Source organism: Prunus avium, chromosome 3 (assembly GCF_965620075.1).
Source record: "Prunus avium chromosome 3, drPruAviu1.hap1.1, whole genome shotgun sequence".
NCBI classification, from domain to species: domain Eukaryota; kingdom Viridiplantae; phylum Streptophyta; class Magnoliopsida; order Rosales; family Rosaceae; genus Prunus; species Prunus avium.
This window is the reverse complement of record NC_142286.1, coordinates 40258985-40286408: the sequence shown is the minus strand read 5'-3', so window position 1 is coordinate 40286408 and position 27424 is coordinate 40258985. Positions and strand designations below refer to the sequence as shown.

Here is a 27424-nt window from a genome sequence, read left to right as displayed (position 1 = left end):
GGGATCGACCTCGCACTTACATATGCTATACTACCAAACGGCTCGTGCACTTGCGAGTATCACAAGTTGAGGATGCAACTGAATCCATTTTGGTGCAGCTGAAATCCACACAACACACCCCTGTGCCTAAGCTCACCCTCGGCGCCCCCATGCCTAAGCTCACCTTCGGCACCCCTTTGCCTAAGCCCACCTTTGGCACCCCTGTGCCTAAGCTCACCCTCGGCGCCCCCATGCCTAAGCTCACCTTCGGCACCCCCGTGCCTAGGCACATTGCCTTGCCACATGCAAGCTTTGTGTCACCTTTGGCATCTCATTTGCCTTCGGCACCCTCGTGCCTAGCTTCACCTTCGGCACCCCTTTGCCTAAGCCCACCTTTGGCACCCCCGTGCCTAAGCCCACCTTTGGCACCCCCGTGCCTAAGCCCACCTTTGGCACCCCCGTGCCTAAGCTCACCTTCGGCGCCCCCGTGCCTAAGCTCACCTTCGGCACCCCCGTGCCTAGGCACAATGCCTTGTGACATGCGAGCTTGTGCGTTTGGCAAACCACTCTGCCTTCGGCACCCTTGTGCCTTTAGCATCCCCTTTGCCTTCGGCACCCCCGTGCCTAAACCCATCTCTTACAACATGCCTTCAGCACCCCCCATGCCTAAGCCCACATTCGGCACCCCGAGCCTAGGAACATTACCTTGCAACATGCAAAGCTTTGTATCGCCTTCGCCATCCCAACTCCAAAATTATGTCAGTATCCAAGGGACCTAGCCCCATTCCGAAGGCTCAGCTCCAAAACAAACTCCTAAGGCCAAGCTGAGTACTTAGGCCTAGCCCTTGCCTAGCCCTATCTTGAGCAAAACAGGCTCAATAAAAGCCATAGATGGCCCTTACCGATCGGCACCTTGGTCCCCCGCCTAACCCAACACTCAGGCCTAGCCAAATCTGCAGCTTAGCTCCTTGTGAAGCCTAGCCTCCTTCCAAATTCCAAAACTCCCAGCCTCTGGACACTCATGCCAGCCCAAACTATAACTAGACTCCTTGCCGAAACCCTTGCGGCCCAGCCCTTGCTAAATGCCCAGGCTAAACCCACATGACCCGGCTCTTCCTAAAATGCTCGGCTCTCCTGTTGAAACATTAAGAGGCCAGCTCTTGATGTTGGCTCCAATTCCATGCCGAAGCCTCAAAAGCCAAGCCCGTATGGGACTCTATTTTCCTCTCCATGCTCCCTACCGTTCGGCAAGGAAGCTAAATCCTCAAGCTTTGCTCCCTTACCGAAGCAAATGGCTGACCCAGCCACCAAAAAAAAATAAAAATAAAAAAAAAAAAAAAATTGCACCTGCCGAACGGTAGGCAACATGCAGAAGGAATTTGGGAAGTGAAAATGCCCACTTGGCTAAGCTACTTGGCTGACCTAGCCACAAAAAAAAAAAAAAAAAAAAAAAAAAAAAAAAAAAAATTTTGCACCTGCCGAACGGTAGGCAGCATGCAGAAGGAAATTGGGGGGAGGTGCCTACTTGGCTGACTTAGCCAAAAAAAAAAAAAAAAAAAAAAAATTTTGCACCTGCCGAACGGTAGGCAGCATGCAGAAGGAAATTAGGGGGAGGTGCCTACTTGGCTGACTTAGCCACAAAAAAAAAAAACAAAAAAACAAAAAAAAAATTTTGCACCTGCGGAACGGTAGGCAGCATGCAGAAGGAAATTGGGGGGAGGTGCCTACTTGGCTGACCTAGCCACAAAAAAAAAAAAAAAAAAAAAAAAAAGAGAAATTTTTTTTTATTTTTTGAGACTTGCAAACCACTTCAGTTTTTGTTGCAACTTCTCTCCCTCCAAAGTCCTTCTTACCCGGGGACTTGGGGGACTGGGGATAGTGCACTATACAACTTGGAAGACAAACTACGGTGTTGCTCGGCCAGTGCACTTAAAATTACAAATCCCCAAGCAAGAAGTATCTTCTTACTCGCGAACTTGGGGGACTACTGTTGACACCATAACTGACCAAGCAACTAGAAGACTAGAAGGAACTCTAAGCAAAGCAAGAGGAGTCCCACATCGGAAAACAACAAGAAGTGAAGGCTCCCTCTCACCTATAAAAGCATACCACTCTCCACTTAAGAGAGGATTCGAAACTGAGCTGGGCTCCCTCTTCAAGACTCTCCTGTTAGTCTGGCCTTCGAGTCCTGGGTCTCCAGACCCGGGGACTTGACTCCTGGGCTCCAGACTCCAAACTTTGTACCTTAGGCCCTAGGCCTTCTTCCATTTATCTTTGGGTCTAATCCCCTTGTACAAATGTAAACAATATCATAATGAGAACATCTTCTCTGTGGACGTAGCCCATTCATTAAGGGTGAACCACATATATCTTGTCTTTTGTATATTCATAAACTGGCTAAGTCCTCACATACACGCTGAAGGTCCAAACCTTCACCCATCATCCATCACACCTCATCACTAAGTTGGACTCAATCTTGGCCCAACCATTTTGAGCATCAACAACTAGTCTTCTTTTTACAATGCACGTAAGAGCAGAGGTTATATGGCCACAAACAATGCCGCGTGTCGTGTCGTGGTTGACCAAACGCTGGTGTGTAAGTCCTGGGTAGTTTCGTAAATACGTGTGGAAGACCCTACTCTTCTTGACCAACCAAAACCTTTTGTTCTGTTTATAAAAGGAATCTCAGAAACCGGTTTTTCTAGGTAAGGTGTACAAATTAGATTTTAATTACCGACTACAATTCAAGGTTCTTTCGAAGGAAATAGATGGGCCCACTGCCAGCCAACCGTCAAAACCACCTCAACCACCCGAAAGAAAAGAACATTAATTCATCGTGAAAGTAGCAAGCAACTTCCTTGAAGTTATATTCTCTTTGTTTTCGTTTTTCTGTACCCACTGGCGCCCAAAATATTTGATAAAAATGACTGCTCGTTTGGTTTTTTCTTTCCAAACAATTAAAATTAAAATTTGGAAGAATGAAGACAAACCGGCCAGGCCATGGTCGGCAAGTCCGGCAAAGAGTAGTTCTAGATAGATATTAGCAAGGCTGCTGCTGCTGGTTCTACAGAGACTAGAAAATATCTGGCTAGTTTCCAGAATTTTCCAGAGCTTCAGAAATTAAAGACCGTAGACAAACTGGGCGGCATCAAAGCTTATTAAGATTACATATATATATATCCAAGCTTGCTTATTAAGCGTTGGTAACTATATATTATTGAAAGAAATTAAAGAACGAATTAAGGGTGAATAATTGTATATGCGGTCTGCACTAGGGTGAGGACCAGCAGGATAAAGGCGGCGATGAAAGAAATGACGGCCCATGGGGTAGAAAAATAGTCACGCCTCAGTTTTTCCCTCCACTTGTTCCAGTCAGTGTTGTAATATTCATTCACATCATTGCAGAGATCTCTGTAGTAAAATCCAGTGACAGTTGTGTCATTGTAAAGCTCGTTGAAGAACTGGGAGGCATCTTCAGGGCTCAACCAATTCGCCAATATTTTTTTCTCACGAAGAAGATCTACATCCTTGCTCGTGTCGATGAGGTTGTCCATCAAAACGGCGTAGGATGTTATCTTGTGCAGCCGACCGTGGTGGCATTGTTCGAAGGCGATGAGGTTCCTGAACAGAGGCCCTGTTTTCTCGTCAATTCCCAGCGGTGGAATTGTGAATACCCCGTTTTTGAAGTTGAACTCTATGTTCATTATGCACTCTGGGGTGTTTTTGCTTCTTCTGAACTGAACACCTGCCTCCGAAAGAGTTGTTGCATTTGGGATCCGTTGTGGCAATTCTGGCTCGTTTTTCTGCTCTTCTTGTTCTTCCACACGCTCTTCCTTCTTCTGAGATTTCAAATCCTTGAATGGAACAACGATCACGGTTCTTATCAGATCAAGTATGTGCAAAATCTCAAATGGGAGGTTGGGGTCGAAAATCCGTTCATCGGTCACAGCTTGTCTGAAGAAGTTGAGCACAAGTTCAGTGAGGGAGGCAGTTTTTTGGTTAGCGTTATTGGCGGTTAGGTTGTATAAACGCTCCAGCACAAACCAAGGGAGCTGATTTTCTAGCAGCAGAAGGTCATGGTACAGATACTCCAGCATACAAGACAGGTTGAAAACGGGGTCGTTTTCATCTCGTAGATCATCCCAAAGTTCCTTTCGGAATAGTTCTAACAAGAAGCAACCATCAAGTATCATCATTTCTACGAATTCTTTTTGACTGAGATGCTCCAACGGGTCTGCATAACATTCACGGGCGCTTCTGCCCAACTCCATGATGCCTTTGATCAAACTATCCAAACTTATATCCAAGCATGATGAGAGAAGGCACTGTAAATACCACCGCTTTACATTTTCCATGAGTTGGAATTTTTTGCCGCAGTCTCGGTGGAATGGCCCAATTGAGACTACGTCAGGTTCATAGGCGGCTATTTTTTGTCTCCGAATCAACTCGGGAACTCTGAAGATGCAGCAGCAAGCAGGCAAGGGTGAATCGCCAAGAAGATTTGTTGTTATGGTTTTTCTCAATTCTTCAGCAGTGCCATCGTCTATAAGAATCGATGTACTATCAACGTTACTGTAATTTGCCATGACTACTATATAGAATAGATATATGCTCCCAATCTGTGAATATAATTGTCCTGAAATGATTAATGCTAAAACAAAATTGATCCATTTAATTTAAGTATGCATGAGATGAGAGGATGATGACAGATTGCAAGAGAGGAAGTTTGAAAAAGATAACCTTAACCATATCTAATATATCATTTCATCTGATCTAAAGAAGAGATTGAGGTAATTAATCTTATTAAGTACCTGGATTTTAAACAAATACTGCGGTGGACGTTAGAAGAAGATGATTCAGCAGACCCAAAAAGGCCCCTTCAGAGAGGAAGAGATCAACAAAAATGAGTGCTGCTGCTATTTTCTTGTGTGAGCACTGAGCATGAAGGAAAGAGAACACTTGTTCAACATATATATATAATCTTCCATTCCATCACTACAACAGAAACAGAGCCGAAGCATAATTAACATTTATCTTTTTCATTGTAGAAGCAAAGATAAATTCTCACTCTTTCAGACTCTTTTCTAAAAGCAATATAATCTCAACCCCACCGTGAATAAATCTTTTTTATATTCTTTTTCGTTTTCGAGGCCCAACAATTTAATTTCGCGAGAGGCCCATAAATATGTTTTGGTATATTAAAAAAAGGCCCATCCATCTATCCTAGTGAAAAATGGAAGAGAAGCTACCTGTTTCCTTGGTTGTAATCTTGCAACGTCAGCACTTCCTCTTCTTGTTCTAACTTCTACTCCAATGGGAAGCATTCTCGACAGCAGAGATACCATCCACGTGGCACTCACCACCAACCTTCCCCTCCACTATCTGTGGACTACTCCAGCTCAACATTCAACACGTGGATCTCCGACTTTCGGGGTTTAATTGTCTACAAACAGTACCAGCGAAAAGGCTGGTGAGATGTTGACACGTAGATTTTATCATGATGAATTTTCCCTAATTTACCCCCACTCTATAATCAAAGAGTTAAAGGAGTTGCATCAAACGTAACTAGACCATGCACCAACCAACGGCATTGAGTCACTCACATTAACAAAACCCCTCGTCTGTCTCCTCCCCCAAAACCAAAAGCCTCTCTCTTTTTCTCTTTCCCTAAAACCCTAGACAAACTGTGCATTAGCTAGCGCTGGCCGCCACCATGGCCGTACTCAGCCGCCTCCAGCTCGTTGCATCTCAGCTAACGCGCCGCGGCCTCCGCCTTCCTGCTCGGCGGGGCTACGGATCGGCAGCTGCGGCTCAGCTGCAGTACGATGACGACTATTACTACGAAGATGAGGAAGAAGATCGGAGAACGGCGAGTCGGAATCGGATGTTGGACTCGGACGGGTGGGTTCCGGGGAGAGGGATACAGTGGGTGTTGATAGGGGACAGAGGGGCAAAGAAGCACTTGTACGCCGAGAGGCTCTCGAAGCTTCTGGAAGTTCCGCACATTTCTATGGGCACCCTCGTCCGCCAGGAGCTCAACCCTCGCTCTTCTCTCTACAAGAAGGTCCCGTTTTTCTTTTCTTGTTCTTCTTGTTTTTACCACTTTCTTTTAATTGTGTTTTGTTTTTACTCTTATTTTTCTTTCTTGCTAAACCCTTCATTGATTGTTATTACTATTATGAATTATTGCCTTCTGATATAAACCAAATTAAACCACTTTTGATGGCGTTTATGTTTTTTTTCTTCTTTTTGTTTGTGGTAATTTAGATTGCCAATGCGGTGAATGAAGGAAAGCTTGTTCCGGACGAAGTGATTTTTGCATTGTTGTCAAAGAGGTTGGAAGAAGGATACTACAGAGGTGAAAGCGGATTCATTCTTGATGGAATTCCTCGAACAAGAATGCAAGCTGTAAGTTTTAAGTTGTAAGAAAATCTGAGTTACGTTCATGGTTTGTGATTGTAATTTCTGTGGGAAGTTTAAAACGTTGCAATTTTTGTGAATTTTGGATACTAAATGTGGTTTGTGTTCTCTGAATGCCTTGATTTGTTTCTCTTGGTACAGGAGATTGTTGACCAAATTGTGGATATTGATTTGGTAGTGAATTTCAAATGCACGAATGAGAACTTGGTGAAGCAGAATCTAGGAACTGGAAGCACCTCTGCTTGTCAGGAATATCTTAGCTTGAGCAACTCCATCCCCATGCGTAATCTAAATCTGCAGTTGCCGGACGAACGACTAAAATCCTCCACTGCTGATGCAGAGCAGGTATCACTATTGTGCTCTTTTTTGGGGCTTAAGATAGTTGTTTTATGATTTCCACTTTGTTCTGTTTTATATGTTAGTTTATGACCGTTGAAAAATGGAAATGTGAATTGTTGCTAATTGGGGGGTTATCCATTCCTCTCTTATCTCAGAGCAAGTCGTTGGAAGATTACTACAGAAAACAGAACAAACTCATCGATTTTCAAGTCAAAGCTGCGCCCGGAGAAACCTGGAAGGGGCTGTTGGCTGCTTTACATCTCCAGCATATAAATGCTGTCAGTTCTTCCCAGAAGCTAACTGCATGAATTAGGCTTCTTCTGGGTCTTTTTCGGCTTCCTTTTTCTTGTGCATTCCGGCAGAGTGTAGTAAATATATAAGATGTGAGAATTACAGAGTTGGTTGAATATTCAACTTGGTTTTGAAAGAAATTTTGGTCTTGTAAGTGTTATTTTTATCGTGTGGCTTGCAACATTAGGATGCAAGTTTGTAATGTAGTGAGTGAGAGATGAAAACTGAGAAGCAGAGAAGACGTTTGATGAATAAAAGTAAGCATTTCTCTGCTAGCATAGCACCAGCTTGTTTTGTTTTATTTGGCGCAACTTATGAACTCCTAAAATGTTATGCATTTGGCGCTCACTAAGACTGATGGATGCTCCAAACCCGAGAAGATCAATTTTAATTGAAAATGGAATTCAACTGCATTCAATAAAAAATAAAAAAATAAAATAAAAGAGAGACTATTTGAAGCCCTTATTATTTATTCGTCTTTCAGAAAATATACAAATAAGTCCACTGAGGCTGCTAGAATTCACTCAGTCACAAATAACAGTTTGACATAACTTTTTATTCCTTTTTTCTTGGGAAATCATCCTACTGGTGCTCCATTTTAAAACGTTTGATGAATCTATTAGAATTGCGGCTATTTTGTACAGCGACATCTAGATAGTGATATTGTGACCAAAACCGGAGCACAGATTTACAAACTCCAAACGGAACAGAAACAAATTATTCATCTATATACACGCGGGAACATGTATTTCTACATATTAGAGCTACTCGCTATTCATCCACACATCTCGAAGGAGTTCGTATCTGGTGGCATTTTGTTGGCTATTTCCCTTTGATACCCAGCTGAGCTTTGTTGCAACTGGTGAAGACCGGGAAGAATCTATGAATATCGAGGCCAAGGGTGAATTCAATTCATCAAGCTCATCATCACTGGTGTATGATTTTCTGAGCACTGAAGACCCACTTCTTCTCAGCTGTGATTGGCCTCCAACCTCTCCAATAATACTCGCAACGGAAGTCGTTGAGGGTGGCAAATAGACTGTACCAGCTCCAGTGCAGGGGACGTTTGTGACAGCCTCCTCCCCAACCTCAAGTGTGTCCTATATTAAAACAAAAGCAACCAAATTGGTTTTAATTTTACAGAGTCTACAGGTTTTTTGGGCTTATTGTAATTATCCTACTACAAATTCACCAGAAAACATGCAGCTAGTCTAAAAAATAAAAGATTGTAAAGATAGCTGATTAGCTCTGTAGAGACAAAAGACTGTATAGCTCACTAACCTCGGATTCCAGGGCTTCAAGCACAACGCCAGGAATTGGGTCAGTGCAAAATTCGTCTGGGACAAAAGTGTCGAGAATCCTTTTGATCAGTGGTGCAGCAAACGCAGGGCAGACCTTCAAAACCAAAATTCGAGCACCATGAATATGAACTGCAAAATACTGACTGTGGAATAGAGAGTCAGAGTCTAATGGAAGGGTCTGAGTTCTTATGCTAAACCTCTTTTCTGATGGATTTACTTAAGAGCAAGTCCTTTGGAAGCATCATGAGACCACTCAACGCATTGAGGAGATGGAAAGACTTGAATGATTTATCTTGCCTCTCATCATTGTCATCATCGTCATTCACATCTTCAAGTGAGTCATCATCATCATCCATGCCAAATAGGTCAGTTAGCCATCTGGACCAGTTCCCAATCTTATAACCATAAGACATAAACAGAGCAAAAGTCAGAACTCCTTTCATAACAAAACTTAACATACTGCTTTCGTTCCAATGCACATAACGATCTGATTTGTAAGGGATGTTCAATCGGAGTCAAAAATTTATGGCACAACACAAGTGTATTCCTTGGTCTCCAGAGATTCATGAGTAATCTAGGTTAAAAAATGGGAGCATAAGAGATTTTCTATTCACAACATTAGAAGATATTGACGTCTGGCAATTCAAAGACTACACAGATATAGCAGGATCTTAGAATATATTCATTTATCTTATCCATCCCAAAAAAATCTGGCATGTCTGAACAAGAAAATCCTAATGTTTAACCCCAAGAAAGAGAAAAAGGCATGGAAGGTGTTCTAGCCACAAAGCATGAGGAATACGATAATGAGTTGACACAAAACCGAGCTTAAAAAACACCTGTTACCTGTAATCATGAGTTAATAGTTGTGATCTGACATATAAAAAGATAAAACTTATATCATAAATAGTTTGAGAGATACAATTTGTATAGCTTACCGCACTCTTCAGTTGTGCGCCAGCTCCAAAACTTGATTTCCCAGCTGGAATCGGGAGAACCTTCAAATCACTGATGGGGTCAGACACAGGATCGGTGGGGATCTCATCAGATGATTCACGAAGAATAGCATTGAACATTGCCACATCTAGTCTAGCAACAGATTGCTCCATTACCTAGACACATAATAGATATCACGCAAATTGCGATGCCATATTCAAAAGCATTCCATCAATATAAAAAATAAAGAAACAGAAACATCGTGAAACAGATTACTATATTGAATATTTGAGATATTATTTACAAGCATCATATCATTTGGAAAAGAAGATATTTATTAATTACGCAATGATGGAAATATCTGAGTGTATGGATATACCAATCTACCCAACAAAGGCAAGCAGCCGCATTCATGTCCCCCAGCTCGTACTGGACAAAGTCTTTCACAAGCATCCCTGAAAGCCTTCTTCCAGAGGTCTAATGAAAAGTTACTTTGTTCTTGATCAATTGAACTAGATGTCCTTCTATAGTTTTTCCTTGACCCAGAGTCAACACCTTCATTAAGTTCCTTTGCAGCAACAGACTGCATATGTGGGGTCAAAGTCTGAAAACATTACAGAGAAAGAATCAGATGCAAGACCTTCATTCAGTAAGATAGTATTGAAATTGTAGATTTGAAGGGAAACTCAACGAGGAAAAACAGAGGAAAACAGTTACTCTGACCTGCCACCAGATAGATTCAACTATTCGGGAGAAGATCCACGATTCAATCTTCTCCAGTGTAGACATAAATGTATGTGGGTTATCACAGTCGAAACTTCCATTTAAGAGCTTCATTCCTTCTTTCTTCCCAGAGGAGGGAGCCTTCCATTTTATTGGAGATGACACATTATTTTTTACTTTTCCAGCACCATTCCGGTCAATAGAAGACCCTGGAGACAGAAGTAGTTCTGGTTCCCCGGTAACCTGGCTTATTATTGTTCTCAACACAATGGAATTTGACAGCCAATATGTTAGCCTGTAATCAGAGAAAATTAAAATGAATGAGTCCATAAAACAATTATGAAAACTTCACTTAAACAATTAATAGATGCAGTTCTAAAGCACGGTAAAATAAGCAGACAAGCTTCTTCCCCACAAGTACAATCACTTGGTTTGGTGCGTCAAGCAGACCATGATTGGATTGGATTTATTCCAATTTTAATTTTTAAATCCTGGGGTAGGACCCTTGAATGGAAGGTCCATGTCCTAAATGTTAGGCTTATGCAGCCATAAACACATTTTCTTTTCTTTTTCTTTTTTGGATCCTCATGCAGTAAATACACTTGAAAATTGAAACCTTACAGCTCCAAAAACTTTTGCTTCAAAACATCAATCTCGAAGGTGATAAGTTGTAAATAAGACATAAAGAAAATACAGAAAACAAGTATCATTAAAATGTACCTTGGGACATCATTCCCACACGCTTTTGCAACCAAAACTAGTCCTGAAACAATACTTCTAGCTGCACTGGCCCTCCTAGAACGGGAACTTTCTTTGCAAGCATGAAGATACAACCTAGAAAGGCGCCGAGCCGGAGCATGGACCTTACTCATAGAACTTCCATGCTCAGCGACTACTGAATAAAGGGCAGCCTCGACAGCTGCAGCTTCTCTCAATTCTCCCTCAAGCAACTTTATCCTGTGTTCCAGCTGATGGATTTTGCTTTCTAAAATGACACTTCTTGTATCCCTAGGATACACCTTAGCTTCTTTTCTTTCCTTCCCTCTGAGGCTTACTGCAACACCTGCACTGTTCTGTGCATCTCCCTGAATACCAGTTTCCTTTACTTCTGCATTCTGATCATTCCTGGGTAATGCGTTCTTAGCCGAGTCAATAGCTGACCTAACAGACTTAACATGCTTTATATTTTCCTTCGTTCCGAGTGGATCTTGCTTTCCGTTAGCCTCATGTGCAATGAATGATTCACCTCCCCTCTGAGCTTGCTTTTCCTCATCAACATGTTGTCTTTCATCTCTGTTTTCTTGTTTCTTTCTTTCGTTGTCCTCCGTAGAACTATCATCACTAACTGCAGCCTCCGGGCAATCCCTGCCAATTCCCCAAGCTTTCTCATCATACTTGCTACTCTGTTGAATAACAGCTGTGATTTTACTTCCGCCATAAAAAACCTTGTCATTAACCTCGTGAGATAAACGCTCATGGCCATTGCTTCTCATGCTGGTGCGGGACTCCTCAGCCTTTTCATTCAATACGGATGCGGATGGAGAAGGGGCGGTCTCTGAACCAACAGCTTTTAGGATTGTTGAACTTGAGCTGGGAGAGTTGGCTACAGAAGCATTACCATTTACTGGGCTTCCAGGGTCAGAAGATAGGTCGACTGATGATGAGCATGATGAACCTCCCTTCATAAATTCATGTATTAAATTTGGTCTTTCAAGCCCTAGTTTTGAGGCTAAGGCATGCTTTTCATTTTTACCTTCAGTGCTATGAGGCCGTGTCTCTTCTCCAGTCTGCAATTCAGTACCACAGTGTTATATTACATATTACTGTCTAAGTTATTATAAAAAGGAAGAGAAATCTTGGTTATCTCTCATTTGCAACATACTGTACCCATGAGCAATGAGCATGACCAATGCTGGAGTTCGTAAAGACTGTTGCAGTTACAATGACAAGTTTCCATCAAGAGGAGAAAAAATGAAAACTAAGAGAATCATTACCTCTTGTTTTTTAGGAGACAAAGTGCGATTTGTATCTAAAGCAGAAGAAATTGTCTGAGATGAGTGTGAGGAAACATCATCATCCGTAAAAGAGGCAACTTCGGCTTCCTCAGCATAATCTTCATTCATCAAGCCCGAAACAGATTCACCACCGGCTTTGTCCAGTGATGCCCCTCTCGACAAGCTGTCCCCAGATGAGGAGCTAGTACGACCCTTCACAAAAGGCTGAATTTTGATAAACAGAACTGGTTGATCAGTGTTCCTAAAGCTCCTCTTACTGTTCATTGGAGCGCTCACGCTTATTGTCTCTTTCACAACGCCATGATCAGCCAAATCTACAATGGCAGTCGCCAACAACTGACCTTTCGTCCTGTCCCTCCGAGGCTCATACAAGTGGAACTCTAAGCAATTCTTTTGAAATGCATCACCATCACCTTTAACAGACATGTCCCTTAGCAGAGTCACAGGTAACCTGAAAGAGTGGTTGAATTCAATTTTCCCCTCACCAACAACAGACCCAAGTGAGGGGACAACAGGGTTGGTAGACCCAGAATTGCGGTCGCCATTTTCCCATTGAATCAACACGGAACGGAGTGATCTGAGTGACTGTGATGGGGGCCAAGGCTTAATCTCATGAATATGGATGAGATAATCAATTTGAACCGTGGGGCCCCTGCGGTACTTCGCCTTTACTCCTAGACCCATGGTTATGGAAACAAACAACACCCTTCTTCTCCAATGTGTTGATGAATTCTATTCACATTCACAAAGCTTATACTCCCCGCACTTGGGATACCCAAAAAAAAACCAGAAAAGCATGTCACTCAGCGATACAATTAGGAATTCCAGGATTATAAAATACAACACTCGTCACTAAATTGGTAATATCTGACTGACCGAAATCAAACTCATTCAAGATCAAACACCGACAGTCGAAAAGATAAAGCAAATAAATTTAAAAGCAAATGTGACTGGAGTTTCAGCTCACAGCAAAGTCGAGCATATGCTAATAATAAATAAGAAGAAATTAGCAAAAGAGAGCTTAAAAATCACAAACTGAGCTCACCAAGACAATCGCCATTAATAGTATGTATGCTTATGCTTAAGCAAGGGAATGCAGAGTTATCAGCTCTACTAGAATAATACTTGGAATTTGCTTCAAAAGCGTCCGATGCACATATTTCAAGCTCAAAGCAAACAGATTTACCACGATGCATGCAATCAAATTAAACACAAATTGCAGATTAACAGAAAAACAAAAACCAAAAACACAAAAAGTAGCTGAGTGATAAGAAAAATAAAGATAATTTACCAGTAAAATTAATGGCCCAAAAAGGAGAGAAATGCGAGTGAGACGAGAGAAGAATCGTTTTTGTATCGACTGGTGTACACTTTCAGGGACTGAGACTGAGAGGCTCGGAGGCCGTCACTGAATGTGCGATTAAAATAGTAAGAGCATTGAAAAAACAAAAAGTGAAGCTGACACAATAGCGATTTCAGAATTTCCATAAAATAAACTAGTATTCATTTTAATTTTATAAGAGCGATGAGAAATGATTTGTCTCTGGACACGACGAAACGGCGTCGTGCTGGGGGAATTTGGTTCGGTGTTTTTATGATCGATGTCGTCTTGACGTTGGCTGATGGGGACGCCTCGACTGAAATGCTTTCATCCCATTCGGAGAGAGTGTGTGGCAGTCGCCGAGTGGGAAGCGAGTGACTCAGTCGGTGACAGTTGGACTCGGGTGCACTGAGCCAACCGACTCGAGTGAGCAGTCCGAGCGTGAAAAGCACGATAGCACGTGGGGTTGATGATGCTCGTCGCTTTGTTGCTTAGTTGGCTGTGCTCACCGACACATAGCTGTTGTTTTCAGGCACTTGTGAGTCAAACTGTCAAACACCACCTCCCGGAGATAGTGGAGCCCACGCCACCATCATCAACAACATAGCCGTTACATTTTGAGTTTGGGCCACAGCCCACAGCCCACCACCAACCTTCTAGAAATTGGAATTAGAAAGCCCGAGTCACTCTATAATGAGGGCGTTATATATAGACCCAAGTGAGAGGTGGTATCTTTTAATTGTTAGATCATACTAATTAATTCTAATCAATTTAATCCAACGATTAAGAAATAGGGTCCCACTTACGGACCATACACAAGACCATCATTATAGAATTCTTGTGGAAAGCCGACATTTATTTACTCTTTTTTTTTTATAAAAAGAAAAGGCCCATTAATTATAACACACTAAAATTTAGCAATGAACACAAATTAGTGATTGTTTATTTGGACCACGTCTTTAGTTAAGACAATGTGCTCGCTCATTTACTTCATAGTTTGATTTATCTACTCATACTTTAGAGTAGTTTAGGATATCGTTTTGTCAAAGGAAAATATTGAATGTCAATTTTGACGCAATAATTTAAGAATCTAACAAGGAGTGATGGTTGAGGATGATAGAAGTGGAGCTAGACTTGGACCCTTCACCCGTCTGTCTGTCACCAAACAGCGTACTTGCTGGTATATGAGCTTAAACTCTAAGCATATGTATATTAGTGAAAGAGGAGGTAGGTTGAGCTGTCCACTTCTATCAAGGTTATGATATTGGAGAGTGGTGTGTTGGTCTTTGGTGATAAGAACGAATATTATAATTCTGGTTGGGGAACACGACCAAACTTTGGTTAGATTCTCTTGTTTATTTAACCTAATTTTTATGCAAAACGTAACGAGAGAAAAAGGAAACGAACGCAAAATGTCGACTTGAGCGCAGAAATCAACATTATCAACAATTTGAGCTGCAAAACTCTTGCTCTTATTTAATATTTTAGGGTAGGTTTAGGAGGACTTTGGAGGAGTAAGAGATGAAATGAAACCCTTCCCTTGTTTACTAAGATTTCAATCTGACTTGACTCTTATCTAACAACCCAGTATAGTACCCCGCCACTCTATCTAACCAACCCCGATTGGCTGTACTATATTTAAAACCTATAGCCATTATACATATACGAATATTATACTTAAAAAGTATAGCCCCTCGGATATATATATATATATATATATATATATATATATATATATATATATATATATATATAGTATAGCCGCGCGGCTATATATATATGAATATTATTTTTAAATTGTATAGCCGCGCGGCTATACTGTTTAAATATATGCGAATATTTATTTAAACGTATAGCCGGGCGGCTGTACTATATTTAAAACCTATAGCCATTAAACATACACGTATATTGTACTTTAAAAGTATAGCCCCTCGGATATATATATATATATATATATATATACAGTTATTCTCTTATCCGGATGTCCGCACGTTATTATCGTGCGGATCCTATTGTAAACAGGCAGGAAAACAAATAGGGGTAGTACAAAATACACTGCGTCCGCACGATAATAACGTCCGGATGTCCGCATAAGAGAATTTCTGTATATATATATATATGTATATATAGTATAGCCGAGCGGCTATACCGTTTATATATATAAATAAATAAATAAATATATATATGAATATTATTTTTAAATAGTATAGCCGCGCGGCTATACGATTTAAATATATACGAATATTTATTTAAACGTATAGCCGACCGGCGGTACTATATTTAAAACCTATAGCCATTAAACATATACATATAGGGTAAATTACTCAAATGGTCCCTAAACTTGTACGCGATTTACATTTTGGGGCCTCAATTAAATTTTTCGTTCAAATGGTCCATGAATTCTATATTAATCGCTCAATTGGTCAACCGTTACATTCTGTCAATGTTGCTGTTAAATATTAGGGCAAATTGGTCATTTCGTACATTACAAATAAATAAATATTGAAAAATGAAATAAAAACTCTCTCTCTCTCTCTCTCTCTCTCTCTCTCTCCGTTCCACCATGGCCACCACCCTCAAGCTCCAACCCCCAAACCCATCCAACAACCACCGTTCACCCTAGGCCCCATGAACCCAGAACCCAACTCCTCCCCACCCTCCACCCGAGCCAGCAACTACAAAAAAAGAACCCACAAAACCCAGAAAAACGAATTAATCAAACCCAGAAAAACAAAATAATGAAAGAAATAAATTAATGAAACCCATAAAAGAAAAAAAAATCCAGCTTGGGTTTGATTTCGAGGAGTTGAAGAAGAATGCCTAATGGGGTTTGAAAAAGGAATGCACAGCTTTGATCTCTTTCTCCATTTTTCCCTAATCCAACTTTGACCCCACTCTCCCTTTCTCCCTTCCTTAACCCACCCTCCACCCTCTGTCCCGTCAGCCTCCAGCCATTGCCTCCCAAACAATCGCGCCTCACCTCAAGATCTCCTCGGCTCAACCCCAGAAAACAAATGCTAGATCGCTCCTCACCTCTGTGCGACTTCTCGGAGGCGAAATAGTGAATTAAGAGCTGTGTATGTCGAAATTGCTGCAAGGATTTTGGGGATTTATGCCTATATGGAGAGGTCTGTGGGGAATGGGGGAGAAGAAATCGAAGGGGGGGGTTTGGGTCTCATGATTTTTTTTCTCTTTTTCTTCCTTTTTTTTTTCTTCTAATTTTGTATTTATTTTAACCCTATTTTATTTGTTAATTATGAAAAGTCGTATTTACCCTAAAATTTGGTTAAATCTAACAGAAAATTAGACGGTAGGACCATTGGAGCGATAAATATAGAGTTTATGGACCATTTGAATGAAAAATTTAATTGAGGCCTCAAAATGTAAATCGCGTACAAGTTTGGGGACCATTTGAGTAATTTACCCTATACGTATATTATATATATATATATATATATATGGGTTATTCGCAGCAATGGTCCCTCAACTATACCCCAAGTTACACTTTGGTCACTCAACTCAAATATTAGTTGTAGAGGTCACTCAATTAGGTGTTTTGTTGCACCGTTAGTCCTAATGTCAAGTCTGTTACTTTTTCTGTTTAAAATGATGACGTTGCAAGCATCTCTTAAATTATTGAAGGGCAAATGTGACTTTTCAGTCAACATTATTTGTAGTAATGATCCCTCAACTATACTCGGAGTTACATTTTGGTCACTCAATTAGGTGTTATGTTGCACCATTAGAGCAAGTCCACCCCAAAGGGCTAAGGCAAGGGCTGCCACTATTCACGTGAATAGTGGCAGCCTTGCCTTTTTTGGTTCCACCCCAAAAGGCTAGGGCAAGGGCAAATACTATTCATTGTACTTTATTTCCTATTTTTTTATACTTTAAACCATTAATTTTGGTTGCCACGTGTCCATAATTTTGGTTGCCACGTGTCCATAATTTTTTTATACGTTTGTTTTTAATTAAACTTTGTTTTCATTTGCAAATATTTATAATAAATATTCATATTATTTAATGCTTTCTTTATTGAATAAAAGGGAAACAATACAACAATTCTTCATACATACGGAAGGAGAAGAGTTTATATGAAAATTGGTGTGGGAAGTGAATGAAATTGATAGGTATTTATAGAGAAAAAATCCAGAATTTTTTGGTATTTTTTTGAATTTTTTTTGAATTTTTTTAACCCAAAAAAAAAAAATTTGATTTGCTTCGCTGACGTCAGCATGACGTCAGCGCCTTCGGGCTGAAGCCCAGTCAAGATCTGCCCTTGGGCTTGCCCGGGCTGGTGCCCGGGCTGCTTTTCCTGCGCTGGAGGTCCATTTCCTGCTGGGGGGGCCTGTTGCCCTGGCAAAAGGGCATGCGGTGGACTTGCTCTTAGTCCCTGCCGTTAGAGAGACTTGACGGTAGGACTAACGGTGCAACAAAACACCTAATTGAGTGACCTCTGCAACTAATATTTGAGTTGAGTGACCAAAGTGTAACTTGGGGTATAGTTGAGGGACCATTGCTGTGAACAATCCTATATATATATATATATATTCTATACTGTTTAAATATATACGAATATATTTAAAAAGTATAGCCGCGCGGCGATACTCTTTAAATATATTCGAATATTTAATGTTGCATTCCTAAGAGGACACAAATTAATGTGCAAACAACCAATTAAAAATACCCGCAAGTGCACGAATCTATTGAAGTATAGATTATGTAAGTACGGGGTCGATCCCACGAAGAACTTGTCGGCTTCCTATAAGTTCTAATTTGAGTACGTAAAGAATACTAATTTAACACACCACAAATGCACAAATGCAAATTGGAAACTAAAAATGAGTAAAGAAATGTAAAAGAAATGAAACAACACAAGAAAACTAAAGAAAAACACAAACAGCACTTTTTATCACCCTTTTATCACCTATGAACAGTGCTAAAGCGACCGGTCGTGAGGCAGAAGCGACCGGTCGTTTTTGGGCAGAGTCGAAACTCAAATTTTGACGTGAAAAGCGACCGGTCGTCAGGTAAAAGCGACCGGTCGTTTTTGGGCAGATTCGTTTTCTCTGTTTTTCAGTTTCGACCTCTGTCCAGTGTTTTGCCTATAACTTTCCAACCGTACGTCCAAAATTCACGTTCTTTATACGGTTGGATTCAGCACAGAAAATGCAAGAACACAACGCGAACCAAAAGTCCAAAACAGTTACGAAAATAAACAGAATTCAGTAAACAAGACACACAATGTAACAAACACACAACTCACACACACATTGGGGGGGGTTTTGGTTTGGTTCAAGTGATCTATTTCTATTGCATGTAAGTAAATGGACTTCGAATTTAAATGAGAATGGCAGAGATGAATTATCAATATGTGAAATCAAAATGTAACAAACACTAGGGTTTCGGAATCCACCCTAAACAATTCTACCAAAGTTCATGAATACTCAAGTGATGAACTCTAAATGTGTTGATGAAGATGTTCGCAATCAAGACCATGGGTCGTGGCTCAAGACGCATTGATTCTCTCTAATGTACGTAAAGTGCATGGTTCGTGCTACAATACTTGTGCCCTCCCCATAACCGAACCTAGGTATGGTTCGTACTTCGATTCAATTACAAGGAGAACCCATTAAGTTCAAAGAGAATATGAACATCACAAGAATCCTAATAGCATGGTGTTTACATTAGGTATTCAAGAAACCAATTCACATGGATGATTCTTACTTCATCCATTTATTGCTTAGGATAACATGAAGATACACATAATCCCAACAATCTCAAGAAGCATGCTTTCAAAGATGGCCAACCAAGGAAAAACACACATCAAGGATAGATTAATTTGGTGAATTGGAATTCATCAACAATATCCAGAAATTCATACACTCAAGCATCAAAACAATAAGGTAATCATGTTTAGGGCTTCAACCTAAGCCCTAGCTATGGAGTTTAGTTGCTCATACTTATTCCAAATACAAACTCAAAATAAAATTAGAAAGAGTTTACAGATTTTGAGAAAATGATGAAAGCTTCAAGGTCATCAATGGTGGAAGCTTTCTTCTCCACTTTGTTTGGCTGCACCTTGGCTTTCTCCTAGCTCCAAACTCTCCAAAATCTGCTCTCAATGTCTGGAATGATGTGTTCCTCTATCTCTCCCGTTTCAAGCTCTCCCAAATCAGATTGCCCCTTTGACTTCTCTTCCCTCTCTCCTCCTTTCCAGCTTTTACCTTTTAATATTAAACTACCACCTTTGATAAAGCCTTAGCCCATTGTCCCCTTGCCATGATGAAGCTTTGTCCTCAATAAGATGCCAATTGCTTCAGAAAATATCTCAAAGCTAAGGTAACTTCTTGTTACCAAGAGTTATGGTAACAAGAAAATCAAGATAACACAAAGGAGGTAAAAGCTGGCCAAATTCGGATTTCAGAGCTGTGGTAACATGCAGGATCGGTTGGATGGGCAATACTTGTCCAATGGAGCTCAAATTTGGATATGTTGTAGTTAACATCCATTGGAACAAGTCTCAAGAAGATCATGACCTCATCCGAGCACCGGAGCATGCTGATCCCAGGCCAAGAAGTTGACCTACGAAAATGAACAAAAACAGAAATTATAACAAGTAGTGCACTTTTAGCTCATTTTCAATCTAACCAAGGTAAAATCTAATAAAATACAAAAAGGAAGTAAAAAGCTATAAAATGTCAAAAACTAACTCAAAATAAAAGGGGAATAACATGAAAAAATCATGTGTAAAAATGAACCGAACAAACTTCCCAAACTTATCTTTTGCTAGTCCTCGAGCAAAACAGAAATTAAAACAAGACTCGAAACAAAACTTTCCGAACACTTTCTAAGGAGAGAGCGACTCATGCAAACGACTCAAAAGTTTTCACAAGAAAAACTCAATTTACACATTATTCACAAGGCGGCAAAATTCATAACACAACATGCTCAAGTGTAGTAGTGTGATGGCCAAATGGAACTCATTCTCCAATTTCAGTTTTTACACAACTTCAAAAATCATTCCAAGCACAAATGTAACTTCAAATCTCACCAAAGTTGTCCTCTCACAAATGAATCACTCGGAAGAGGGGTACAATGCAACACTCAATAGTAAGTATGAGAATAGAGTTAAACCACACGGGACTTAACTCAAAATAGAAGGATGAAGAACATGCAAAACTATGATCTCAAGAAGGATGTCAAACACTTAAAAGCCGAAAAATGTGTGCAAATCAACCACATGACATTTAGGATCAATTTAGGTCTTTATTATAGGTTGTAATGGGGCTAAGGGTGTAAGGTAAGTGAGAAATGAAGGGAATGGATACAACAAAGTCCAAGGAACTCACAATGTAAGAGCATATAATCGTTGACTAAAAGACTTTGAAACATCACGCTTGAGATTTTCACTCATTTTTTTTTTGGTGATCAGATAGACCACAAAGCCTTATACCTCCACTAATTACGATTCACACTCCTTCCTTCCATTTAAACAACCAAGAAACATGGAATTGAATTTGAAACCATTGCCACTTAACCACGACTTTTCTCTTTTCTTTCACCCTTTTAGTGAAGTACTTTTTTTTTTTTTTTTCATTAGAATGTAATAACCCTTCCCAAACTTAGCATGAAAAACACATCTAAATTAAAGCTCACGAGTTCCTTAGAAAGGTCAATTCTTGTTTTTCAGGCTAAGGCTAGAAGTAATAATTGGTTACTTGAAAGAAAAGGCATACATATAGGCTCAAGGTGGTTAACAATGGAAAATCATGCTTAAGCATGCATAGGGTTAGCTTGAAAGGCACAAACGGTCCAAAGAGGGCCTTAATATCATTTCTCAAATGTCATGTAATCAAATTGCACAAGAATGGATGTCTTTTAAGTGCTCAACCAAGTCAATGAATAATGAGATCAAACAACAACTCGGATGACAAGAAAATAAGAATATGTGTATAACACTCATGAATTGAAGCACAAGGCTCAAAGCTCACATTATATGGTTATACAAGTCTAATTCATGCTTGATACAATTCTTTGGATCATGCAAGTCCCTCAACTAGAGAATTATGAAACAAATGGCAAGTGCGAAGAGGGTTTCAAACATATCATGCTAGAACGATGCCATTTAGTGAATAACAATTTTTTTTTTTTAAACATTCATTTTCAATCAAGTCATTTAAACATTCATCACAATCTCATCATATATGTCCGGAAAGTGACTTAAGAACAAAAAAAGACTCAAAACAGAAAAGAAAACAAAATAAAAGAAAGTAAGAATTTAAGTGAAACGAAAAAGACTTGCTATCCCTTCCCAAACTTAGAAACAAACATTGTCCTCAATGTTAAAGAATTCAGGCATCAACAACGTTATAACAAGAAATAAAGGGAATAAAGCAAGTAAATACAAGAACAAACAAGAAAAACAACTACAACACGGTTGCAAAACAAAACAAAACAAAACAAAACAAAACCAAACAAAACCAAACAGTAAGCCCTAACAATAGTCCTACGCACGCAGAAATCCAATCCAAAGAAACGCACAAACCAAAAGAAAGCCCAACCCAAACGAAAGCCCAAAAGCGAAGAAAGTAAATAAAACAAAGAAACCAAGTCAGAAGCACAGAGAGCGAAGACTTAGTAAAATAGAAAAAGTGGGCCCTGAAGTCTCGGCACCTGTGAGTCACGGGATACAAAGTGAGAGACGTGTCGACAAGCAGAGGTCTCTCTCACGGTCCCAAGCCAGAATTATTGGCTTCATAGGAAGGTGTGACGACTTTCGTTTCTCAAAAGTGCTGAAAGGCGGAACTGTAATTAAAGGGGTTGGGGACCAGGTGAGGTGACCTAAGGGGATAGGCCGTAAGGGCCGCGCAAAACGCAGAAGCGCAGTGGCTAGGGTTACGTAAAAACTAACTCTATAAAAGAAGAAGCGAAAGAGTTGGGGAAAAAACACACAAACGCAGAAACACACAACAGAGAAAAGAAAGAACAAAAGAAAAGAAAGTTCAAATGGCTTCTTCCTACCCATTCTCGCTGGATCTCAACCTAGCTCCACCGACTCAGACTCGGGGCCAAGCAGTGGCACCAGTGTGGATGCCCTACTTTGCCTCCGCACGGGGGCACGTGACAGTGAACGACTCGATACTGCTGGACAACGATGTTGCCCTTGGAGTTGCTAGAAATCTAGTGACTCCCAAGGATATACGGGTGCTGGGAGCAAGGGATGACAACAGGGTCGTAAGCGATGCTCTGGCACTAAGCGTGCAAAGCACCGCAACAGTCGCAAGTGTGGGTCATCGCCTACTTGCGAAGTCCCATGAGGTGGAGGTGCTAAGAGGTCAGTTGGCGGCGGAGCGAAGTATGGTGGAAGAGTGCCAGAGTATTATTAAAAGTTTAAAAAGGGAAAGGGCAAGGATAGTGGAGGTGAATCGACACCAGCTAGAGGCGTTGCGGGAAGAGAACCAAAATCTCTCAAAGATGGTAAGTGTTTACGCCCATGACATGAGAAAGCAGCTGGAGGACCTGGACCAACCGGGTAAACGCAAGAAAACAGATCGCGAAAGTAGGTACGCTCAAGCTAAGAGTGCGATCTTTGGGAGCTCGAGTGATGAGCCCCAAGAGGCTGTGCGTGAAGCCCCGGAAGAGGATAGCCATAGGGCTAAGCTCAAAGGTCCAATGGCCGAGACACCGAGCACTGTGAAAGAATAATTTCTAATGTATTAGTGGTGTGCCTGGTTGTCTTTGCCCTTTCCGTGTATTTGTTTTTTTTGTTTTTTGTTTTTTCTAAATTTTAAATTTCTCGTTTCCGGAAATAAAAGAAAAGAAAGTTGCAAAAGACAAAGAAGAAAAACAAAACGCACTTCCCCAAACCGGAATAAAAGGAATGCGACAAACGAAAAAGACACAAATCACACTTCCCCAACTGAAATAAAACAAAAACGACAAACTGAAAAGAAATCAAAACATAATGCACCAGAAAACAGGGAGGAAAAGAAAGCAAAGCGAAAGTAGAAATGCTTCCCCTTTTAACCGGACGCAACCGCAAATTGCGCAGGAAATGCAAAGTGGTGTCGGCTCCCTTATGAGCATATGGCTATTTAAACCACTTCTCGGTTGAAAGAAGGAGCATCCTGCATTTCACCTGCAAACTCAAGAAAAACCATCAAAAAGCCCAGACAGAAAAATCAATGGCATCCCCAGATATGCTTGTTGATGACCTTAACCTTGAGTTGTCCCTTGCACCACCAAATGCCCAGACACGGGCTCCTCCAAACCCTATCTTCCCAAACTCCTCATACCATCATGGCTCGGCCTCAAACTTCTCTGAGGTGGTGCCGCGTAGGGCAGTATTGCCGGAGGGCATGACTGTCAGCAGACTTACAGTTGCAGATCATCTGCATGTGGCGCAGAGGTCTGACCAGATGGCAGTGGACGAGTCCCACAACCTAATCGTGCTCAACGCGGTCTCGGCCACAAATTTGGGCATGCGCCTACTGGCGAGAACACGGGAGTGCGGGGCACTGAGTGAGGAAGTGGCGGCCCTGAAAGCTCTGGTGGCGGACCTGCAGAAGCGGCTCTACAGTGCCAACCAGCATGTAGAGATGCTGCAAAAAAGGAATGAAGATCATGTAGAGCTGCTACAGATCCTACAAGCAAGAACAGACAGAGGCAATTAACAGAAGCCTCTGGTGGCGTAGAATGCAACAAAGAACATGTGATTAGGAATTTAATGTACGCATTTTCACTAGTGTTTATGTAATCACATGTTATGAAATGAAGAAGTATTCACGCCCAAGTTCTGATTGTGCATTAATGAATTGAAAACACTTCCCAAACTTATATGAAACACTGTTTATAACTGATGGAGATTTAAAATTAAACAATGCCATATAGAAAGATTGGGATGAACAAAAAGAAAATAAACAACCACAAACTACAATAAAGAAGAAAAACAAAGAAAAACAAGTTAGAAACACAAACAAGTAAAGGAAAGCAAAAGTAAGAAAAACAAAGAGAAACAACAAGAAAATCCTAATTACCTTGGTTGGAAAATTGTAACCCTAACTCAAAAGAATAAAAAAATAATAATAATAATAATAAAATAAAATAAAAGCAAGTTTGGGTATAGAGAAACTCCACTTTGAAGCGATTAGGACGACAACAAACTTCTTCTATTCACCTTGGGTTGCCTCCCAAGAAGCGCTAAGTTTAAAGTCTTTTGCCGGACTTCCAACATACTATGGTCACTTGGGGGGCTTTGGCTCAATCGCCTCCTTGTGCCGAACATGAAGTTTCTTCAAATCTCTTTGCCATCTAATCAACCCATTTCGTATTCTTTTCTTTTTATGCGCGTGAGTAGATTTCAAAAGTAATTTTAAGCGCTCTTCAATATGTGGATTAGATGGATGAGGCACATATTTAGGATTGAGTGGCCTTCTCACTTGAGTAGAAATGATGGCATTGAACATGTGATTGGTGCTTGGAACATGGATGTTCAGCTTGTCTTCCTCTAGTACTTCAAAAACAGAATAAGGCATTAGATTAATTGAAGCACCTAAATCAATTAAAGATTTCTCAAACAATTTATCACCAATTACACATGGAATTGTGAAACTTCCTGGATCTTCCAACTTGGGAGGAAGCTTCCTTTGCAAAACAATAGAAACCTCTTCCGTTAGTGCAACTGTTTCATCATCTTTGAAGTTCCTCTTGTTGGTACAAAGATCCTCCAAGAGAGGAATGTTGACTTGCACCTTCCTACAAGTTTCCAATATGTCCTTGGCATGTTGAATTTTTTTGGAACTCATAAGCCTGTGAGGAAAAGGAGCACGTAAGATTTCTTCATCAGTAGGTTCACGACTTACCTTCTCCTTTCTTGCCCTTCTAGCAAGTTCATGCTTTGGGATCCATTCGGATGAAGAAGCTGCTTGTTTATCTTTCTCTTTGTTGCTTTCATCCTTTTCTTTAGGCTCAGTCACTTGTTCAACCTGCATGTCATCAACATTGTGAATCAAATTTTTAGAACCATCAATTTCACCAATTACCTTACCAGTTCTCAAGGTAACTGCTTGAACATGCTCATGCCCGGTTGGTATCACTGTTTGGTTAGGCATCATCCCAACTTCCCTTTGACTCAAAGCTATAGCAATTTGCCCCACTTGATTTTCTAGATTGGCAATGGCCTTATTCATTTTCTGCATGTGGGTATCATTCCTCTGCATGTGGGTGTCATTCCTCTGCATGATGAAATTATCTGTGTTTCTAATCATTGAAGCAACAATTTCTTCCAAAGTTGGTCCTTGGGGTGGTTGGTGAGATTGACTAAGTGGTGGTGGATTATAATATTGGGGTTGACCATAAGGTGGACAAGTATTATGTTGACCTTGATATGGTTGATATGACCCTTGTTGAAAATTTGGATTGTCGGTCCACCAGAAGTTTGAATGATTTCTCCACTCCGGATTGTATGTTTGTTGGAAATATTCATTCATAGTCAACTCATTCTGAAATGAGCCAAAAGCATTTGCTTCCTCCATCACAAATTTATTGGAGTAATCTTGCATAGTAAGTTCCACAATTTCAGTTGCGGCTGCCATTGGTGATGGTGGAGGTGACTCGTCGGATGTTCCTATAAGAAAAAGAAACAAAAACAAATCAAGATAAAATGAAACAACAATAAATAAACAAAAATAAAACTAAGTACCCTAAACATACTCAAACAAAACATATAAGCAACCGTGCCAGTTCCCCGGCAACGGCGCCAAAAATTGTTGCATTCCTAAGAGGACACAAATTAATGTGCAAACAACCAATTAAAAATACCCGCAAGTGCACGAATCTATTGAAGTATAGATTATGTAAGTACGGGGTCGATCCCACGAAGAACTTGTCGGCTTCCTATAAGTTCTAATTTGAGTACGTAAAGAATACTAATTTAACACACCACAAATGCACAAATGCAAATTGGAAACTAAAAATGAGTAAAGAAATGTAAAAGAAATGAAACAACACAAGAAAACTAAAGAAAAACACAAACAGCACTTTTTATCACCCTTTTATCACCTATGAACAGTGCTAAAGCGACCGGTCGTGAGGCAGAAGCGACCGGTCGTTTTTGGGCAGAGTCGAAACTCAAATTTTGACGTGAAAAGCGACCGGTCGTCAGGTAAAAGCGACCGGTCGTTTTTGGGCAGATTCGTTTTCTCTGTTTTTCAGTTTCGACCTCTGTCCAGTGTTTTGCCTATAACTTTCCAACCGTACGTCCAAAATTCACGTTCTTTATACGGTTGGATTCAGCACAGAAAATGCAAGAACACAACGCGAACCAAAAGTCCAAAACAGTTACGAAAATAAACAGAATTCAGTAAACAAGACACACAATGTAACAAACACACAACTCACACACACATTGGGGGGGGTTTTGGTTTGGTTCAAGTGATCTATTTCTATTGCATGTAAGTAAATGGACTTCGAATTTAAATGAGAATGGCAGAGATGAATTATCAATATGTGAAATCAAAATGTAACAAACACTAGGGTTTCGGAATCCACCCTAAACAATTCTACCAAAGTTCATGAATACTCAAGTGATGAACTCTAAATGTGTTGATGAAGATGTTCGCAATCAAGACCATGGGTCGTGGCTCAAGACGCATTGATTCTCTCTAATGTACGTAAAGTGCATGGTTCGTGCTACAATACTTGTGCCCTCCCCATAACCGAACCTAGGTATGGTTCGTACTTCGATTCAATTACAAGGAGAACCCATTAAGTTCAAAGAGAATATGAACATCACAAGAATCCTAATAGCATGGTGTTTACATTAGGTATTCAAGAAACCAATTCACATGGATGATTCTTACTTCATCCATTTATTGCTTAGGATAACATGAAGATACACATAATCCCAACAATCTCAAGAAGCATGCTTTCAAAGATGGCCAACCAAGGAAAAACACACATCAAGGATAGATTAATTTGGTGAATTGGAATTCATCAACAATATCCAGAAATTCATACACTCAAGCATCAAAACAATAAGGTAATCATGTTTAGGGCTTCAACCTAAGCCCTAGCTATGGAGTTTAGTTGCTCATACT

General features: G+C 40.5%; 3 protein-coding genes across 6 annotated transcripts; 1 reads left to right on the top strand and 2 right to left on the bottom strand.

The window, feature by feature from the left end:
- Nucleotides 1-2958: 2958 nt before the first annotated feature.
- Nucleotides 2959-5048, bottom strand: LOC110747143 (UPF0481 protein At3g47200-like). 3 transcript variants are annotated; one of them, XM_088249785.1, is made up of 2 exons: nt 4791-5048; nt 2959-4630 (listed from the first exon to the last, which is right to left on the bottom strand). In XM_088249785.1, the coding sequence occupies exon 2, from the start codon at nt 4563-4565 to the stop codon at nt 3219-3221; it is 1347 nt and encodes a 448-aa protein (XP_088105911.1). In that variant the 5' UTR covers nt 4566-4630; nt 4791-5048; the 3' UTR covers nt 2959-3218. The 3 variants fall into 3 exon arrangements, with proteins under 3 accessions (XP_088105911.1, XP_021803033.2, XP_088105912.1); XM_021947341.2 differs by having other exon boundaries at nt 2959-4598; XM_088249786.1 differs by having other exon boundaries at nt 2959-4522; nt 4791-5047.
- A 501-nt stretch (nt 5049-5549) lies between these two features.
- Nucleotides 5550-7307, top strand: LOC110747141 (P-loop containing nucleoside triphosphate hydrolases superfamily protein). The gene is made up of 4 exons (XM_088250237.1): nt 5550-6043; nt 6247-6387; nt 6541-6744; nt 6894-7307. The coding sequence occupies exons 1-4, from the start codon at nt 5693-5695 to the stop codon at nt 7044-7046; spliced, it is 849 nt and encodes a 282-aa protein (XP_088106363.1). The 5' UTR covers nt 5550-5692; the 3' UTR covers nt 7047-7307.
- Nucleotides 7308-7464: 157 nt separating this feature from the next.
- On the bottom strand, nt 7465-13505 carry LOC110764421 (EEIG1/EHBP1 protein amino-terminal domain protein). 2 transcript variants are annotated; one of them, XM_088250235.1, is made up of 9 exons: nt 13296-13505; nt 11984-12769; nt 10710-11776; nt 9990-10284; nt 9646-9870; nt 9269-9442; nt 8528-8725; nt 8311-8424; nt 7465-8129 (listed from the first exon to the last, which is right to left on the bottom strand). In XM_088250235.1, the coding sequence occupies exons 2-9, from the start codon at nt 12686-12688 to the stop codon at nt 7794-7796; spliced, it is 3114 nt and encodes a 1037-aa protein (XP_088106361.1). In that variant the 5' UTR covers nt 12689-12769; nt 13296-13505; the 3' UTR covers nt 7465-7793. The 2 variants fall into 2 exon arrangements, with proteins under 2 accessions (XP_088106361.1, XP_088106362.1); XM_088250236.1 differs by lacking the exon at nt 13296-13505 and adding an exon at nt 13050-13209.
- Nucleotides 13506-27424: the final 13919 nt, after the last annotated feature.

Coding starts and splice junctions, on each gene's coding strand:
- LOC110764421 (XM_088250235.1), bottom strand. CDS start 12,688: ATGGGTCTAGGAGTAAAGGCGAAGTACCGCAGGGGCCCCACGGTTCAA. Junction 10,285..10,709: donor TGTGGGAATGATGTCCCAAG/GTACATTTTAAT, acceptor CTCTGATTACAG/GCTAACATATTGGCTGTCAA. Junction 9,443..9,645: donor TGCCTTTGTTGGGTAGATTG/GTATATCCATAC, acceptor TTATGTGTCTAG/GTAATGGAGCAATCTGTTGC.
- LOC110747143 (XM_088249785.1), bottom strand. CDS start 4,565: ATGGCAAATTACAGTAACGTTGATAGTACATCGATTCTTATAGACGAT.
- LOC110747141 (XM_088250237.1), top strand. CDS start 5,693: ATGGCCGTACTCAGCCGCCTCCAGCTCGTTGCATCTCAGCTAACGCGC. Junction 6,044..6,246: donor GCTCTTCTCTCTACAAGAAG/GTCCCGTTTTTC, acceptor GTGGTAATTTAG/ATTGCCAATGCGGTGAATGA. Junction 6,388..6,540: donor CTCGAACAAGAATGCAAGCT/GTAAGTTTTAAG, acceptor CTCTTGGTACAG/GAGATTGTTGACCAAATTGT.